Here is a 20,589-nt window from a genome sequence, read left to right on the forward strand (position 1 = left end):
GAAACATTTCCTGTTTACACTAATACATATTTAAAGAACAAACATCTGTCTGCACTTACTGCTCCATAACGTTTAATTAGCAATATAGTTGAAATCTATCTGTTAGGAGTCTGCTGAGAAGAGGTAGAAACAAATCAAAACAAATCAATCACATAGACATTATACTAACAGACAGATGGTAAACTCAAGTTTGATAGTCTCATTTGTGGACCAACGAATTCACATCACCTAGACCCGGTAGGGGAAACAGTTTTATTGGCTGAACCAGTTTTTGGCAGTACTGTATATTATTTAGCTCTTCAACATGAAATAGTGACATCAGTCTATCAACTATTTATGAGCTAACAGCGTCATCCTAATAATAATACAAATGTGGTTTCATACTGTTACTGTATGTAAGGTATTGAGACCACTGACTGACATGTGTAATGATCACTGGGTGAAATGTAATAGGATGAGAGATTCAGAAAGTGAGAGATTTAGTAAGAATTCTCCAGTTTCTTAAAGCAGCAATCATTTACACTGCAAAACCGGTTTGATTTTAAAGTGTAAATGATTGGCGCTTTAAAAAAAATATATACTGTATGGCGATTTCTTACCAAATCTCTCACTTTCTGAATCTCACATCCTATTACATTTCACCCCATAAATCAATGAATTTATTACCAATTAGGAACTAATTATGTCAGCCTTTCACTAAGTGAATTGAAGGGCTGCAATGGATACTCCTAAGTATTTGTCAGCTCACAACATGGCTGACTCTGACGAGGCGACAAAAGAACATTAAGATAGTTGCAGAACTTCCATGCATGTGAAGGACAATTTGTACAGATCAACCCATGACAGACACAGTCCTAGCTATGGCATTGTGTTGGTATATTAGATTAACGGTATGCTTGCCGAACATTGATAAAAACAATTCTAATAGTGTCTGCTTATTACTATTAGAATTGTTTTTATCAATGTTCGGCAGAACATTCATGATACAAATGAAGCAAGAATGAACTGTACTTACAACACATTTGTTCCCTTTTAAAGAGGGGTATTTCTGCAGGTTTAAAGATAGGTCACATCAATAAAATCTAGTGCTAGTTCCTGGAAATGTGTAGGGTTGTCTTTAAGAGCTCATTGAGGTGGTCAAATAACTGAATAAACATCAATCAGCACCTCCTTCAGATCCCTTCTTCTCACCACTTCAGCGGAACAAAATAATCTTATTTAGTCTACTAATAGTTACCAAAAACAAGGGTACAACTGCTAAGGGGCCCAGAGTTGAGAGGGGTGCAGCTTCCCTGTCAAAGTTACAAGTGTTATATGCATTTTATTGGGTCCATAGGGGCCCTTCATTTTTATTTTTTGAGGCCTACAAAATATTTAATGATGCCTCTGGACCCAGGGCCATCTTAATGTTTGAGGACACTGGCCAGCTGGCCAGTGTCCCCACTCTTCTAGGCAGGGGCACTTTAAGAGAGGAGGAGGCACATGTGCAGCCTCCTCCGGCCCGGCTCCCTCCTCTCAGTATGCAAGAACCGGCGGAAAAATGGCGTGGCAGCGTGCTGACTTCCTCACAGGATTTTGGAGGGTAAGTATTAAAGAATGGGTGCAGTATATGCCCCCCTGAGACTCAGGGACCCATGTACACCTCGCACATTGCACCCATTATAAATACGCCACTGATTCTAGTGGTCTTTGAGCAGAGCATGCTGGCCAGGTGGCACATGTTCTCTCCACATTCCCTCTGGAGCTCTTTGGAAGGCCGGAAGAGTATTCTCTACCTGTCTGGTAGGAGGTTGGAGGGCTATCCAACAATGAGAGCACTAAAAGCCATACACTGTGCATGGAGACCTGTCAGGGGAGCGCGGAAGGGCTAATTTTACATTTGTTTTCATTTATTTACATTAATGGGTGGATAGGGACCCTGAACATTGTTAAGAAAGCCATGTCTAGACCTGCGCATTATAATATTACATACTGTAATATGAAATATGGCATTGTAGTGTGGTATGATATGAATGTCAGGCATTATAGTGTGACATAATATGAAACAGGGACACTGTAATATGACATACAGTGATATAAACTGTGGACACTATAGGGGGATGCACTAACATCCGTCGCCCCATTTCGCCCCTGGCTACCGCAGCGATACTACGATTAGTATTGCAAAGGGAAGTTCTTGCAATAAGGATGAGCGGGTCCCCAGCGGCTCCACCCTCCTCCTACCCGCCTGCTACTGCTGCAGGGCGGCTCTGCCTCCTCCTCCCTGCACCCGGAAGGGGATGTACTGGGCTAGGGTGGAGGAGGTCACTGGTTCGGGTAGCAAAGCAGGAGGATACTCGGACACAGGTGAGGGGAGGTCGGTGGCGGGTCAAGGTAAGAAGCCCATAGGCTTCTATGGGGTATTGCCATCGTGCGAGCTTTCCTGCATGCCAAAATGCTGTAAAAAACCCAGATAACGTGGTTTTTTAAACATTTTTCCTTTAGTGCATCCACCCCTTTCTGTCATAATGTAATAATAGGGATAATGGGGATACTATGTTGCATGATGTGCACTGGCAGCCCTACAAGGTGACATAACGTGAACAAGGGCGACACTATGGTTCATAAAATATACTAGGGCATTACTATGGGGCTTACATTTAATAATTGCTAGAAGTATTAGGTCAGGGGCCCGCCAAGTTCAAAATGCTGCTATGGAGCCAATTAAGTTCTGGCTATGCCCCTGACCTGCAATTATTTTCCAAGGGTTCTTGTTAGGCCATTTATGGTTAGTGACAAAGAACCCTCGGATAATAATAGGATGTACCATGGGGTAAAAATTCCAACATGACTTTACTGTGTTGGTAGTGATGTTTTTTTGTATACTTCTTTTTTAATAAACAGTACATTTTATTACCAAAGAATAAAAATGATTGAAGAGAATTGTATCCATTGTCAATATTGCAAATATATGATATTTGCAGGTACAAAAAAAAACATAGGGGTGGGTCCTATTAGCAGCTGCACTTCACTATTGCTAATAGGTTTGCTGGGGGATTTCCCTTCGGCCCTGATGCTGGTGTCCTTACCCCCAATATCTGCTGTTTCCAGGTATTACACTTCACCTGCCTGACAGATGCAAAGTATAATCCCTGATACGCTGCCGCCGGAACCCGTGATAACAGCTTGGATCGCAGGATGTGTTTTCATCCAATTGCAGGTCCACTAATTGGAAACCGCAATAATGACCATCATTCATAAATTATGATATCCAGCCTTAATGGCAAATATACAGAAAAAAATAGGTATAACCACACCAAACCTGGCTGCTGCAGCTTGTACACCCCTGGGATACCAACCCCACCTCCAAATACAACCAAAACACAAAGAGGGTGTAATGGCAAATAGGATAGCACCCATAGTAACTAACATCTCAAAGGTATTAATAATCGCTCTGGGCTATTATGGCTCCTGCTTCAATATTTTGTTATGACCAGCAGGAAGCTATAGCACTAAAATGTATTACTACAGTATGTTAGTTGCTGTACCATAGTCGCTGACTTTATGGCTGCCTCCTCTGGCAGGGGGTGGGCTAAGTGAGGGCGTGGCTTGTTATAGGTGCGTAGATGACCACAGAGGCTGTAAGTGGGGGCGTGGCTGTGCATTCACATTATATTAGCCACACCCTGCTGTACAATGCTGAGATCACTGGCAATTTACAGCAGGGGGCATGACAACTTATTGTATGAATTGCATCATCCCAAGGAAATCTGGTGGCATGAAAATCTAAGTAAGTAAAACATTAACCTCAGATGGCGCTATGTAATAGGTGACAAGTGATGATAATTTGGATATGGCAGCAGTGTTGTTTACAGAACCTCTTTAATCCCTGAATTTGATTCATATTCCCAATTTTTATTTAAAAATAAAAAAAAGCTTATTTTTACCCAGAAACAAACTCCACAACTAAATTTTTTTTTCGTTAAAAAAACTTAAAATGTAATAATTATTCACCTCAATTTGAGAACAGAAAATAAGGCTTCTGATCTTTCAATTACTATATGTTCATTGTTCCTTTTCATGTGTCCAAAAGGAGTCCCCTTCCATTAAAAAAAGTTTTTTATATGGTCTTGAAGATGCCCTTTTTTTCAGCAATTGCTAAATGTAATGTCTGTGCTCATTTAGCAGCGTATTTAATCAATCACAAATATTTATTTGTGCTGCCCTTGGATATGATGCAGAGCTGCTTTCTTGATACACTTCTATCCAAGGCAAGAACACAGAGAAGCTATGATGTATTCCAGGTCAACAGAAATAAAAGGTTGCTCTCCTCTAGTAAACGTTCTAGGAGCGAATAAAATAAAGTTATCTTAATCCAGACCTTTCCTGGAAGTTTTACATTTCCATAACAACTTTAGGAAGGCGATCCCTTACAAAACACGTCATAGATAAATAAATAAATTCATTAGCGCTACTTCAAGGGGCATATAAATATGAACCTCAGAAACACCACTGTAACAAAATGTTCCCTATGGCATAAAAAAATTATAATCAGTGAACGCTGGGCAACCCTCATTATTACAAAGTATTCACACCCTTAATATTGGTTTCATATTTTATTCTAGAACAGGACAACCTGTGGCTCTCCAGATGTTGTGAAACTACAAATCCCAGCATGCCTTGCCACAGTTTTAACACTCCCTTATAGCAAAACTGTGACAAGGCATGATGGGATTTTTAGAGCCACAGGTTGGCCAGGCCTGTTCTAGAGATCAGCAGCCTATTTCTCATGCTGCGGTGACTAACATTCTCTATCGTACTGTAGCTCTACAGAATATCCAGCCACTGTAATTTACCATGTCAGGCTGCCGTCCCCAGAGAGGTCTATATGAACAGCAGTAAGTGGAGTGCTAGAGAAAACTCTGATTACTCAGGTATAACCTCCTGTGAAATAGAGAGTAGCCCTTTCTCACATGAAAACACGAGAGAGGTATAAGCGCAGTTTCATAAATAGGGCACATAGGGCCAGACGCACTAAGCTTCAAAAGAGATAAAATGGAGAGTGACAAACAGCCAACCAATCAGCTCCTACCTAGCATTTTTCAAATACAGTCTGTGATGTGGCAGGCAGGAGCTGATTGGCTGGCTGTTTATCACTCTCCATTTTATCACTTTTGAAGCTTAGTGCATCTAGGCCCATAGTCTCTATAGTTCTATTCTGTAATGGAGATTCTCATGTTTTCCAAGTATAGTCCCCACTTCTGGCACCAAAAACCTGTTATTAAAAATATCTAAAAATCTAAAAGGGGCACAGGGTGGAAGATTTGAATTTTCCATTTACGAGAACCCTAGTCTGTGACATAAATCTAAAAAACAAGCAAAGTAAAAATCATCTTGGCCATATGACTCTCATTCTGTGTTATAAAAAACGTTTCCTCTGTGATAACAATTTTCATTCAACAAAGTATTTCTCAAATTGCCATTTCTGTAGCTGATTTTCAGGCTTGCAAACATTTGTTCGTACTCTTCTGAGAGAGGGATCCGCCTCCAGACATGTTGGCTGCTGAATGCTTTCTAGAACAAGGTGGTTTCCCTACAATAGAGAAACACACATACACAACATTTAATGGTCAGGTTAATAATGAAGGAAAAAAAACTGGTGGATCAAAGAAAACAAACTGTACAATGTTAGAATTCTATCTTATGGCATCCAAATCTATAATATGTGTTGGGGTATTGCTTCAATAAGTATATAATATCAAGTAGGAGTGTCACTGGCATATACTCTCATAGATTCTAGTCAATTTGTGAGAGAACCAACATAAGACCATATTAATACACAATCTATCGTGGTACTTTGTTGGTGGTGCTGCCAATGTTGTTCACGAAATGACCTGAGAAAAAGGGGATGTCTGAGACAGACATAGGAAGAATGAGAAAAAGGTTTTGGGGCACACTTTAATATTGATAATATAGATGAAAAAAATGTGTGAATTAAAATATAACTTTTATTGCAAAAGCTAAAAAAGTCACTTATTAATGGAAGTATGCATATTTGCAAACATGTGTACAGTCACAATCAAATTGTCCATAGCGTACTATAGAGAAATCAAGGACAATTTGATAATAGGTATACACAACGTTTGATCAAGTGCTAGGAGGGGTGGGGTGATGGAGGAGAGGTGTAGCGGAGTGGAGCAGGATGAGAGTAAGGTGAGACAGTCAAAATAGAAACAAAAGAAAAAGATTAAAATAAAAATAAATACAAATAAAAATAATAAAATAAAATAATAAAAATAATAATAAAAGTGAAAATAAAAATAAATATAAATAATAAAAATAAAAATAAATATAAATGTAAAAATAATTATAATAAAATGACCAAAAGAATGTTTACTCCTTGTAGGAGTAAGTAGAAGAAGTCCAGGTTGGAGGAGGCTATACTCGCTTACCCTGCACTTAACTGACAGCTATGCCGCTTGCTGCCGCTCTTGCAAACTTACGGCGGGACTCCAGAGCTTTAGCTGGTGACGTCACCTGCCGTCTTCTTCGTTTGCGGCTTGGCGGTGCTGTCTGGCTGGGGCTTGCTTCTCCTCTTCTGCTGGGGGGCTTCTTAAGCTTTACAAACACGTTTCACACGCAAGGTGCTTTGTCAAAAGCACCTTGTGTGTGAAACGCGTTGGTTAAAGCTTAAGCAAACGAAGAAGATGGCAGGTGACGTCACCAGCTAAAGCTCCGGAGTCCCGCCGTAAGTTTGCAAGAGTATTTCCACAACACATCTACCCTTTAACCCTCCAAATCAGGCTGCTTTCACCCCTTAGCGCAAATCTTATAAAAAAGGATCCAATCCATTGATAATAGGTATGTCTTTTGAAATATACCAAAAGGTTAATAGAATAATAAAATAATATAACTCATTTATGAAAGAAAGTTCACAAATATTATACTGATTTTGGGCCAGATTCTATAAGCTTCAAAAGTGATAAAATGGAGAGTGATAAACAGCCAGCCAATCAGCTCCTACCTGCCATGCCACAGACTGTGTTTGAAAAATGTCAGGCAGGAGCTGATTGGCTGGCTGTTTATCACTCTCAATTTTATCATTTTGAAGCTTATAGAATCGGGCCCTTTCACTGAATTTAAAGGCGAAAATGTTTCTTTGGTGGATTTTTCTCCAGATTACAAGAAAACAAAGAATTTTGGTAAGTGAACGGTTATTTTATACTTCTAAGGAATCACAGTGGATAAGACAGATACTATGTACTGGAGAGAATACTGATACAAGTGCCTGACACACAAACCACAATATACTGTATTTTCACATTAATTTATGTTAGCAATTTTAGCATTTATATACTCTTATAGAGAGTGTAGCTCTTTGTCGTCTCGGCTTAGTTAGAGGCGTAATGATAGTTGGATTGTTAGCCTCTAGAGAAGCAGTAATGGGCCCCATACATCAGCAATCACAATTTATGGATTTCCAGATCCAGGGATTTTTTGGCCAGATAAATGGATTTTACAATCTATCTGACTTTGCCCACACATTACAGATTTATTTCAGTGATCGGCAGATTTTTCCATCTAAAGATTGCATCTTTATATCTGGAAATTGCCCAATCGATTGCTGTTCATAATGTAAATATATGAAGAAGACGAATTGGGAATGCCCACACATATAAAAAAGATCTGCAGATAATACCAGATTATTAAACATGTTTAAAAACCTGATTAAGCAATCGATTGGCGATTTTGATTGGGATTGCCAAAAGGGGGAGCCCACACATCTAAAATTAATTGTGGCAATCATCTCCATATCTGAAAATTGTCATAATTAATTGCTGATGTATGGGGCACTTAATGCTAGTTAGACACCGTCGGCTGATCGGCGGGACCATGGTTGATGGAACTTTTTCAGGACTTTTTGGTGCCGGTCCACTTGGATCATTCTTTACTATCCAAGTAGACATAGATATAATATCGAATAGCGTGACGATTGTAGTGAGGCACTGTGCATCAGGGACCCCTGTGACATTTGCCCCAAAAAATACTGAAAAAATGTGCCTGTCGATCATGGTCCCCCTGATCAGCCGGTGTTTAACTAGCTCTAGCGGCCGCCGACTATCTTTACGCATATTACTAAGCCGGATCGACTAAGGATGGTCGACCATACCATCTAAACCCAGTCGACCCGTTATACCACAACCTTGCCAGAGCACCGGTAGGCAAGGGTACCTCAGCTGCTTTGATATGCCAGCATATTCAGAAGAAGGTAATGCAGGCACATTGAGGGAGCTTTTGCCAGACAGACTACCCTTCAGGGTGAAGCTCTGCTGATTACCAGCCACAAGGGGGTATGCATCATTGGGTCGACCACTAAAGGTTGACACCTGAAAGAGGTCAACATGTCTAAGGTCAAAAGGACTGGAAAGTTGACACAAGCATTGGTCGACAATGGCAATGTCTACATACACCATCAAAGTGTACCACGTGTGCTCGCCATGCTTTAAGCAGGTGCCTTGTGCTCTATTCTCCCTCCACGCACTAGTGGATAGTAGGGCATGTAGGCTCAAAAAAACGTGAACAGCTCATGTCGATATTTTGACTGTCGACCTTGCCATTGTCGACCGATTGCTTGTGTCGACCTTACAATCCTGTCGACCTTAGGCATGTTGACCTATTTCAGGTGTCGGCTTAAGGCCTGTTGACCTTCAGCGGTCGACCCAATGCATGTAGACCTGAATAGGGTCGACCCAATGACAGGGTGAGCATTACTTACCAGTAATGGCTGGAATGATGTCAAGGATTTGTGTAACCAGCGGAGGGCGCTGTTCACACTGTCACACACTTGCACAGTCAGTTGGTCTTTCACATCGGCAGGTCCAATGCAGAGATCATTTTGTTGAAGTAATCTCAACCATGTGAAATTAAATTGCTGGTTCTGTGGTAAAAAATCACATGAAATATGTATTATTATCTGACCAAACCAATCAAAGAGAAACTGTTATTTTAGGATCAATTGCTGATATAGGGACAGTCAGTAGCGTAACTACAGTGGGTGCAGGGGATGCAGCTGCTATGGGGCCCAGGCCTTTGGCCTTAGGATCAATTGCTGATATAGGGACAGTTTATGTAGGGATTGGTCACGTAGTGAAATATGCTACTGTACATGGGATCGGGATCGTTTGGTCTACAGCATGATGGTCGACAAGCATTAGGTCCACGCCATTAGGTCAACATGGGGGAAATGTCGACATGGTTCTAGGTCGACATGGCTCAAGGTCGACATGGTCCTAGGTCGACATGGTCCTAGGTCGACATGGCTTTAGGTCAACGGGTCATTAGGTCGACATGGTCTAGGTCGACAATCAAATGGTCGATATGGGGTTTTAAACTGGTTTTTGACCCAAATGTCAACACAGTCGACACGGACACAGTTTGAAGTGCGCCGCATCGCTCGCGACACTCGCAATGCTTTGGGCATGGTGCCTCGCTGCATTCGGCACACTATTTTATTCTCACACCCCACCCTAGTAGATGGTAGGGCATGAAATACTGCCTGTCGGCACATGTCGGCTCGAAGAACAGTGAAAACCCTATGTCGACCTTTTGACTGGCGACCTAAACCATGTCGACCTAATGCTTGTGTCGACCTAATGATCTGTCGACCTAGAACCATGTTGACCTAATGTTGTCGACCCTATATATATATATATATAATATATATATATATATATATATATATAATATATATATATATATATATATGTATTGCAGTTGTAAGTTGGTGCCCTTGTTTTGACCTTTAATGATTAATTAAAGTATGTTTTCCTCCCAAAATCCAAAAATATACTGGTTGTCTCCTAACAAAATTAACCCTAGAATGTCTGTGTGTGCATGTACATGTGGTAGGGAATATAGATTGTAAGCTCCACTGGGGCAGGGACTGATGTGAATGTTCAAATGTGCTTTGTAAAGCGCTGCGGAATATGTGTGCGCTGTTAACTGTTAATAATAATTAAAAAAAAAAGATAAATATATATATATATATATATATATATATATATATATATATATATATATGCTGCTCCTCACCTCTGTAGTCACTGGGCACACACACACACACACACACACACACACACACACCATATACTGCCCCTATCAGTCATTATACGTTCCTATGCATATGTCATACCTGTTTACTGGCATCACATGACTCAAGGACAACAGTAGAGTTTTGCAAAGAAAGGCATTTGCTTGATTCAGGGTTTATTATCTGAAATTAAAACAACAATTAAAAGTAACATATTTTACTTGTATTATATACAAAATATCTATGAGTTCATTTAGCAGACACAGATTTCTTATTTAATAAGTTGTACTCTAGTGCCCTCTAGTGGTCAATACTAATGAATGCAGGAAGAAACTGCCAGCAATGTGTTATCTCTGTTATTTATGAAAGTGTAAAAGATGATGGGATAAATTTACTAAAAGTTCTAAAAGTTAAAAAAGGTGATGTCGCCCATGGCAACCATTCAGATGGCAAAGTTTCCTTTATGAACTTCATAATGGGCATCATGAAAAAATGATATGAGAAGAAATTAATCATTATAATAATTCTAACGCTCAATTAAAATCATTTAGTCCTTTAATTTGAATTTGGACCAATACTTACAATTCCAGTAGCTCTGACCGGTGGGGCAGCCAGATCAGGATAGACGTTGTCTATGTACCACTTAAAGCTTTTGCACTGGAGCCTCTTCCTAAGTTCCTTCTGCTCGGTCAGGTCACCAATGTTTGGAATTTCCTTTAGGAGGTGGTACCCGTGGCCGTAGAAAAGCTCCTTGTATTCATCCAGCCAGACTTCTGCCACACGAGCCAGGTTTCTCTCTACAGTTTTTATACGATCCTTGGGGAAGGAGTATGGGTTGTCATTCCGGAAGATGTGTCCCACTCTGGAGCAAGGGATGATCTCAATTTCTCCCCCACACATCCAAATCTAAGGAACAGAACATGAAAGACAAAGGTTTACTCTTATTTAATATATCAACAGTCCGTGTCCTGCTGCTCAGACCTGCAACATCGACAGCCGTTAGTTCGACCACTATTGGTCGACAGGCAAAAGGTTGACACATAATTAATGTTTGGCATGGTCAAAAGGTCGACACAAGCAAAAGTTCAACGAGTTTTTCATGACTTTAAAAAAAAAAAAAACGACGTGGCACACTGATATGATGTTCATGTCGACCTCTGTTGACATAGACATGCAAAACCTAGAAAAACTCATGTCGGCTTTTTTTCTTGTCGACATTTTGCTTGTGTTGACCTTCTACCTTTTGACCTACAGTATTGACTGTCGAACTTATGCTTGTTGACCTAATGATCCAACCCCCCCTCCCCCCCGAGGCCCAGGTTAGAATGCTACTTCCTGAGCTCTGTGAGGTTACTTGTCCCACTGCCCTATATACTGTATCTCCTGCAGATGCAGCATTAATATAGAAAATAGGAATTAACACTTCTCTTTCAGTTTTTCTTTCACATCCATATGTACTAAGCCTTGGAGAGTTGTAAAATAAAGAGAGATAAATGACCAACCAATCAGCTCCATGTTACAGGCAGGGTTTTAAATATGAGAGGATCTGGTTGGTTGGTATTTATCTCTTTCCACGGCTTAGTACATCTCCCCCCCAGACTCTTACCAACTTTTGTCAGTTCCACCTTGGAGACATTGAGGGAATTCAACCCTTCATCTAGCTGGACGCTATCCAAACACTTGTCCACTCCCTTATCTATTATCTTGATCATTTTCTTCTCTTAGGTTTCCACTCACCAGCCTCTCTCATCTTCAATCTGGTGACACCCAGGGAGCGCTCTATATGCCCTTCTTCCTCATTGGCGGCACATGTGGCCAAAATGAGGTGTGGGCTACCTTAAAGGGGCGTGGTCTCACAGGGAATTACATCACTTGGCGGGAACCTGGCTGCCCGCATTGGCTAGTGCCTGTACTGTATTGTCACACTCCATCACCCGGCGCCTGTATCTGTGTAATTTGCTGTCACCCCCCACTGAGGATGAAACCTGGGAGTGGCTTGCACCCATGGCACTGAAACACACTATATGATATATCAGATGACGAGTTGCAATTTTGCAATGGATTGCAACAACAATTGTATAATGTGTACCTCAAATCCAACTTCCAATTCATTGTTTGATGAATTGGCTTGTTGCATTGTCCCATCAAATGTGCACCACCCCGTCCAATGGGCCGATTCCATGGGCGACGCTGTGTTGTTACATGTAGTACCTAACCACACATCGTGCACTCACACAGCTGTACATGCAGTGTGTGCAGCGGTGTGATAAATGGTTACATGGCGTCGCTGAGTCGCAGCGTCCTCAGGTGTGTTCTCAGCGTCAGACTCTAACCAAGCTGACAAGTGTACATGTTACTACGCCTACACATATAATTATGTATATATGTAATACTGTTACTTTGTTTACCCTCATTTGTATCATTGCTTTGTTTAGCACTGTAGAACTTTGTGACACTTTTATAAATGACTAATAATAATAATTGTATCCATGCAGATGCGTTTCCACAGCCAGCTTTATAATTAAAAAACAGCTTTTCTGTTGCTGAATACATTTACTTAACCCCTTCCTGACAGAGCCAGTTTTTGCGTTCCTGACAGAGCCCTTTTTTTCAAATCTGACATGTCTCACTTAAGTGGGGATAACTTTTTTTTGCTTTTACTTATCCCAGTGATTTTGAGATTGTTTTTTCGTGACACATTGTACTTCAAATTAGTGGTAAATTTGGGTCGATACAGTCTGTGTTTTTTTGTGAAAAATACCAAAATGTCGTGAAAAAATGGAAAATTTTGCAATTTGCAAAATGTTAAATTTTCTACTTGTGAGACAAATAATCATACCACTCAAAATAGTTAATAACTAACATAGACCATATGTCTACTTTATGTTTCCATCATTATTTCAACTTCCTTTTAATTTTTTTGGACACTAGGAGGCTTACAATATGAATAGCAAATTCTCGAATTTTCAAGAAAATTTCAAACACTGATTTTTTTAGGGACCAGTTCAGTTCTGATGTGACTTTGAGGGACTTGTATGTGAGACACCCCCATAAATGATACCATTTCAAAAACTGCACCCCTCACAGTATTCAAAACAGCATTTTGGAAGTTTGTTAACCCTTTAGGTGTTTCACAGGAATTAAAACAAAGTGTAGGTGAAATTTCAAAATTTCATTTTTTTTGCAGATTTGCAATTTTAATACATTTTTCTAAGGAACACAGTACATTTTACTAGAGAAATGTGACTAAAAATTGATTCCCCCAATTCTTTTGTTTTCATAAATATCCTATATGTGGCCCTAGTGTGCACGTTGACCAAACCACAGGCTTCATAATAGAAGGAGCACCTACTTGATTTTGGAGCCTCCTTTTTATGAGATTATTTTTTAGGCACCATGTAGGTTTCTAGGCACCATAAGATGCTAAAAGTTAGGAACCCCCCCACAAGTGACCCCATTTTGCAAACTACACCCCTCAGGGAATTCATCTAGGGGTATAGTGTACATTTCAAACCCCCAGGGGTTTCACCAATTGTGGTACAACTGGGCAGTGAAAATGAAAAATTATTTTTTTTACACAAAAATGCAGTTCTGGCTCCAAATTTGTCATTTTCAGAAGGTATGAAGGAGACAAAGCACCCCAAAATCTGTGCCCCAATTTCTCCCGAGTACGGCAATGCCTCACATGTGACCAAAAAATACCATTTGGGTGCATGGCAGGACTCAGAAGGGAAGGAGTGATTTTTGGATTTTGCAGCTCAGATTCTGGTGGAATTTTGGTGGGTGCTATGTCGCATTAGCAAGACCCCCCAAGCACCAATACAGTGGAAGCCCCCCACAAGTGACCCCATTTTGCAAACTACACCCCTCAGGGAATTCATCTAGGGGTATAGTGTACATTTCAAACCCCCAGGGGTTTCACCAATTTTGATACAAGTGGGCAGTGAAAATGAAAAATTACATTTTTTTACACAAAAATGCAGTTCTGGCTCAAAATTTTTCATTTTCAGAAGGTATGAAGGAGAAAAAGCACCCCAAAATCTGTGCCCCAATTTCTCCCGAGTACGGCAATGCCTCACATGTGACCAAAAAATACCAGTTGGGTGCATGGCAGGACTCAGAAGGGAAGGAGTGATTTTTGTATTTTGCAGCACAGATTTTGGTGGAATGAATGGTGGGTGCTATGTTGCACCAATACAGTGGAACCCCCCCCACAAGTCACCCCATTTTGCAAAGTACACCCCTCAGGGAATTCATCTAGGGGTATAGTGTACATTTCAAACCCCCAGGGGTTTCACCAATTTTGATACAAGTGGGCAGTGAAAATGAAAAATTAAATTTTTTTACACAAAAATGCAGTTCTGGCTCAAAATTTTTCATTTTCAGAAGGTATGAAGGAGAAAAAGCACCCCAAAATATGTGCCCCAATTTCTCCCGAGTACGGCAATGCCTCACATGTGACCAAAAAATACCAGTTGGGTGCATGGCAGGACTCAGAAGGGAAGGAGTGATTTTTGGATTTTGCAGCTCAGATTCTGGTGGAATTTTGGTGGGTGCTATGTCGCATTAGCAAGACCCCCCAAGCACCAATACAGTGGAACCCCCCCACAAGTGACCCCATTTTGCAAACTACACCCCTCAGGGAATTCATCTAGGGGTATAGTGTACATTTCAAACCCCCAGGGGTTTCACCAATTTTGATACAACTGGGCAGTGAAAATGAAAAATTACATTTTTTACACAAAAATGCAGTTCTGGCTCAAAATTTTACATTTTCAGAAGGTATGAAGGAGAAAAAGCACCCTAAAATCTGTGCCCCAATTTCTCCCGAGTACGGCAATGCCTCACATGTGACCAAAAAATACCAGTTGGGTGCATGGCAGGACTCAGAAGGGAAGGAGTGATTTTTGGATTTTGCAGCTCAGATTCTGGTGGAATTTTGGTGGGTGCTATGTCGCATTAGCAAGACCCCCCAAGCACCAATACAGTGGAACCCCCCCACAAGTGACCCCATTTTGCAAACTACACCCCTCAGGGAATTCATCTAGGGGTATAGTGTACATTTCAAACCCCCAGGGGTTTCACCAATTTTGATACAACTGGGCAGTGAAAATGAAAAATTAAATTTTTTACACAAAAATGCAGTTCTGGCTCAAAATTTTTCATTTTCAGAAGGTATGAAGGAGAAAAAGCACCCCAAAATCTGTGCCCCAATTTCTCCCGAGTACGGCAATGCCTCACATGTGACCAAAAAATACCATTTGGGTGCATGGCAGGACTCAGAAGGGAAGGAGTGATTTTTGGATTTTGCAGCTCAGATTCTGGTGGAATTTTGGTGGGTGCTATGTCGCATTAGCAAGACCCCCCAAGCACCAATACAGTGGAACCCCCCCACAAGTGACCCCATTTTGCAAACTACACCCCTCAGGGAATTCATCTAGGGGTATAGTGTACATTTCAAACCCCCAGGGGTTTCACCAATTTTGATACAACTGGGCAGTGAAAATGAAAAATTACATTTTTTTACACAAAAATGCAGTTCTGGTTTAAAATTTTTCAGTTTCAGAAGGTATGAAGGAGAAAAAGCACCCCAAAATCTGTGCCCCAATTTCTCCCGAGTACGGCAATGCCTCACATGTGACCAAAAAATACCAGTTGGGTGCATGGCAGGACTCAGAAGGGAAGGAGTGATTTTTGGATTTTGCAGCACAGATTTTGGTGGAATGAATGGTGGGTGCTATGTTGCACCAATACAGTGGAACCCCCCCACAAGTCACCCCATTTTGCAAAGTACACCCCTCAGGGAATTCATCTAGGGGTATAGTGTACATTTCAAACCCCCAGGGGTTTCACCAATTTTGATACAATTGGGCAGTGAAAATGAAAAATTACATTTTTTTACACAAAAATGCAGTTCTGGCTCAAAATTTTTCATTTTCAGAAGGTATGAAGGAGAAAAAGCACCCCAAAATCTGTGCCCCAATTTCTCCCGAGTACGGCAATGCCTCATGTGTGACCAAAAAGTGGCAGGACTCAGAAGGGAAGGAGTGATATTTGGATTTTGCAGCACAAATTCTGGTGGAATGTTGGTGGGTGCTATATCGCATTAGCAAGACCCCCAAAGCACCAATACAGTGGAACCACCCCACAAGTGACCCCATTTTGCAAAATACACCCCTCAGGGAATTCATCTAGGGGTATAGTGTACATTTCAAACCCCCAGGGGTTTCACCAATTTTGATACAAGTGGGCAGTGAAAATGAAAAATTACATTTTTTTACACAAAAATGCAGTTCTGGCTCAAAATTTTTCATTTTCAGAAGGAATGAAGGAGACAAAGCACCCCAAAATCTGTGCCCCAATTTCTCCCGAGTACGGCAATGCCTCATGTGTGACCAAAAAGTGGCAGGACTCAGAAGGGAAGGAGTGATATTTGGATTTTGCAGCACAAATTCTGGTGGAATGATGGTGGGTGCTATGTCGCATTAGCAAGACCCCCAAAGCACCAATACAGTGGAACCCCCCCACAAGTGACCCCATTTTGCAAACTACACCCCTCAGGGAATTCATCTAGGGGTATAGTGTACATTTCAAACCCCCAGGGGTTTCACCAATTTTGATACAAGTGGGCAGTGAAAATGAAAAATTACATTTTTTTACACAAAAATGCAGTTCTGGCTCAAAAATTTTTATTTTCAGAAGGTATGAAGGAGAAAAAGCACCCCAAAATCTGTGCCCCAATTTCTCCCGAGTACGGCAATGCCTCACATGTGACCAAAAAATACCAGTTGGGTGCATGGCAGGACTCAGAAGGGAAGGAGTGATTTTTGGATTTTGCAGCACAGATTTTGGTGGAATGAATGGTGGGTGCTATGTTGCACCAATACAGTGGAACCCCCCCACAAGTCACCCCATTTTGCAAAGTACACCCCTCAGGGAATTCATCTAGGGGTATAGTGTACATTTCAAACCCCCAGGGGTTTCACCAATTTTGATACAATTGGGCAGTGAAAATGAAAAATTACATTTTTTTACACAAAAATGCAGTTCTGGCTCAAAATTTTTCATTTTCAGAAGGTATGAAGGAGAAAAAGCACCCCAAAATCTGTGCCCCAATTTCTCCCGAGTACGGCAATGCCTCACATGTGACCATAAAATACCATTTGGGTGCATGGCAGGACTCAGAAGGGAAGGAGTGATATTTGGATTTTGCAGCTCAGATTCTGGTGGAATTTTGGTGGGTGCTATGTCGCATTAGCAAGACCCCCCAAGCACCAATACAGTGGAACCCCCCCAAAAGTGACCCCATTTTGCAAACTACACCCCTCAGGGAATTCATCTAGGGGTATAGTGTACATTTCAAACCCCCAGGGGTTTCACCAATTTTGATACAACTGGGCAGTGAAAATGAAAAATTACATTTTTTTACACAAAAATGCAGTTCTGGCTCAAAATTTTTCATTTTCAGAAGGTATGAAGGAGAAAAAGCACCCCAAAATCTGTGCCCCAATTTCTCCCGAGTACGGCAATGCCTCATGTGTGACCAAAAAGTGGCAGGACTCAGAAGGGAAGGAGTGATATTTGGATTTTGCAGCACAAATTCTGGTGGAATGTTGGTGGGTGCTATATCGCATTAGCAAGACCCCCAAAGCACCAATACAGTGGAACCACCCCACAAGTGACCCCATTTTGCAAAATACACCCCTCAGGGAATTCATCTAGGGGTATAGTGTACATTTCAAACCCCCAGGGGTTTCACCAATTTTGATACAAGTGGGCAGTGAAAATGAAAAATTACATTTTTTTACACAAAAATGCAGTTCTGGCTCAAAATTTTTCATTTTCAGAAGGAATGAAGGAGACAAAGCACCCCAAAATCTGTGCCCCAATTTCTCCCGAGTACGGCAATGCCTCATGTGTGACCAAAAAGTGGCAGGACTCAGAAGGGAAGGAGTGATATTTGGATTTTGCAGCACAAATTCTGGTGGAATGATGGTGGGTGCTATGTCGCATTAGCAAGACCCCCAAAGCACCAATACAGTGGAACCCCCCCACAAGTGACCCCATTTTGCAAACTACACCCCTCAGGGAATTCATCTAGGGGTATAGTGTACATTTCAAACCCCCAGGGGTTTCACCAATTTTGATACAAGTGGGCAGTGAAAATGAAAAATTACATTTTTTTACACAAAAATGCAGTTCTGGCTCAAAAATTTTTATTTTCAGAAGGTATGAAGGAGAAAAAGCACCCCAAAATCTGTGCCCCAATTTCTCCCGAGTACGGCAATGCCTCACATGTGACCAAAAAATACCAGTTGGGTGCATGGCAGGACTCAGAAGGGAAGGAGTGATTTTTGGATTTTGCGGCTCAGATTCTGGTGGAATGAATGGTGGGTGCTATGTGGCATTAGCAAGACCCCCGAAGCACGGTGAAATTATGAACCTAATAATCCATAGATGTGTGGTATATTTTAAAACACTCCTTTATACATAGGCCGGGTTTGTCGGGGCAAGTGTCACACTGGAAAATAGTTTGCTTTCTTATTCCCTTTTTATAGCAAACTTTGCACCTTTTTTGTGTCCTGCCCTTTTTTCCAGTGGAGGGGATTTCATCAGGAAAATGCTGCCCTGGTACAATACGGGGGCCAGTACTAGAAGTACTGGGGCCCTCTGCCTGCTGGTTCCCAAATATTAGGCCCTTTATGACTTCCTCTTGAAAGTGCATAAATGTCCCCCTCTGGCCGGTAGAACGGAATAGCACGTAAGCGTTATACAGTGCCATCTGGATGATATACACGGCCAGCTTCTTGTACCAGATTTTTGTTTTCCGCAGGGCACTGTACGGCTTCAGTACCTGATCTGAAAGATCCACTCCGCCCATGTACCTATTGTAATCCAGGATACAATTAGGTTTTGAGGTGTGGGTACTGGTACCTCGTACAGGGACGGAGGTGGTACTGTCTCCGTGAATTGTTGTCAGTATAAGGACATCCCTCTTGTCCTTATATTTGACCAACAACATATTTTCGGTGCATATTCCCCTGCTTTCACCCCTTCTCATTACTTGGGCAATGTGCGTTTTTGGGAGGCCTCTTTGGTTCTTGCGCACAGTACCGCAAGCTGCTGTACCTCTTGAACCAAGGGCCTTAAACAGGGGGATGCTGGTGTAAAAGTTATCCACATATAGGTGATAACCTTTATCCAGGAAGGGGTGCACTAAATCCCAGACAATTTTTCCACTAACACCTACGAGGGAGGGGGGGCATTCTGGCGGTTCAATTCTTGAATCCTTCCCTTCATATACCCTAAACCTGTGAGTGTACCCTGAGGTGCTTTCACACAGCTTATACATTTTTATGCCATACCTTGCCCTCTTACTGGGAAGGTACTGGCGGAATTTAACCCTTCCTTTAAAATGTATAAGGGACTCGTCTATGCAAATGAATTTATCTGGGATGTACATGTCTTCAAATTTGGCACTGAAATGATCAATGACCGGCCTGACTTTGAATAGCCGGTCAAAGGTGGGATCATCTCTGGGTGGGCACTGTGCATTATCGTTGTAATGCAAAAATTTAAGGATCGTCTCAAATCGAGCCCGGGGCATGGCCATACGGTAAAATGGGGTGCTGTACAGAACATCTGTACTCCAATATTGCCTAATTTCTGGCTTTTTTACTATGCCCATATGAAACACCAGACCCCAAAACGTCATCATCTCTACTGCATCTACAGGGGTCCACCTAGCAAATGATGACGTGGGGTTTTGAGCAATAAACTGCTGGGCATATAAATTAGTTTGGTCCACCATTAAATTTATAAAATCATCAGAGAAAAATAATTTGAAAAAGTCAATTTCTCTGAGACCTGTGGAATCAAATTGGATTCCTGGCATGGCCAAAAACTCAGGAACCTGGGGCTCAAAATTGTCTGGTGGTGGGGTCCATACGAGATCAATTATTGGGGGGGGGGTCTCAGCTGCTCTACGGGGGCGTCTTTGAGGGGGTCCCTCATCACCAGAGGAGGAAGAGGAGCTTAAGGCGAATCCTTCAAATTCCCCGCTTGCATCACTGGCTGTGTCAGAGTCAGAAGCAAGCATGGCATATGCCTCCTCCGCTGAATAAATTCTTCTGGATGACTGGGATGACATTTGGGATGACATTTGGGATGCCATTTTTATTTTTGTGTTACCGGTAGTGAAATGTTTCAACACGTGTATAGTGTAGGGGGGGGTACAAACTTTATTTCAACCCGGGGGGTATGTAGTGTGTAGTGTGTATGTAGTGCAGAAAAAAAAAATACTTTATACAAAAAAAAAAATTGAAGGGGTTAAAAAAAAAAAAAATTGAAGGGGTTAAAAAAAAAATTGAAGGGGTTAAAAAAAAAAAATTGAAGGGGTTAAAAAAAAAAAAAAAAAGGTCCTGCGCCAAAAATTGAGCACAGATGTTGGTCAGTAACGTCCGTCACTGAACAGCGCTCAAAGGCAACAGGAATTTGATCAAAAAAAATAGATCAACCCT

The 20,589-nt window shown here is 41.4% G+C and overlaps 1 protein-coding gene across 1 annotated transcript in view; it reads right to left on the bottom strand.

Moving 5' to 3' along the window:
- Positions 1-5,161: 5,161 nt before the first annotated feature.
- The window catches only part of GALNT5 (polypeptide N-acetylgalactosaminyltransferase 5), a 59,847-nt gene continuing 44,419 nt past the window's right edge, over positions 5,162-20,589 (bottom strand). Inside the window, exons 7-10 of the mRNA XM_083154024.1 lie at positions 10,652-10,975; positions 10,172-10,252; positions 8,756-8,917; positions 5,162-5,572 (exon numbers count right to left, since the gene is read on the bottom strand). Coding sequence (XP_083010150.1) covers positions 5,432-5,572; positions 8,756-8,917; positions 10,172-10,252; positions 10,652-10,975 — 708 coding nt within the window. The 3' untranslated portion in view covers positions 5,162-5,431. The remainder of the gene's footprint in view (positions 5,573-8,755; positions 8,918-10,171; positions 10,253-10,651; positions 10,976-20,589) is intronic.

The sequence above is a fragment of the Crinia signifera genome, chromosome 7 (assembly GCF_055691185.1).
Source record: "Crinia signifera chromosome 7, ASM5569118v1, whole genome shotgun sequence".
Lineage (NCBI taxonomy): Eukaryota > Metazoa > Chordata > Amphibia > Anura > Myobatrachidae > Crinia > Crinia signifera.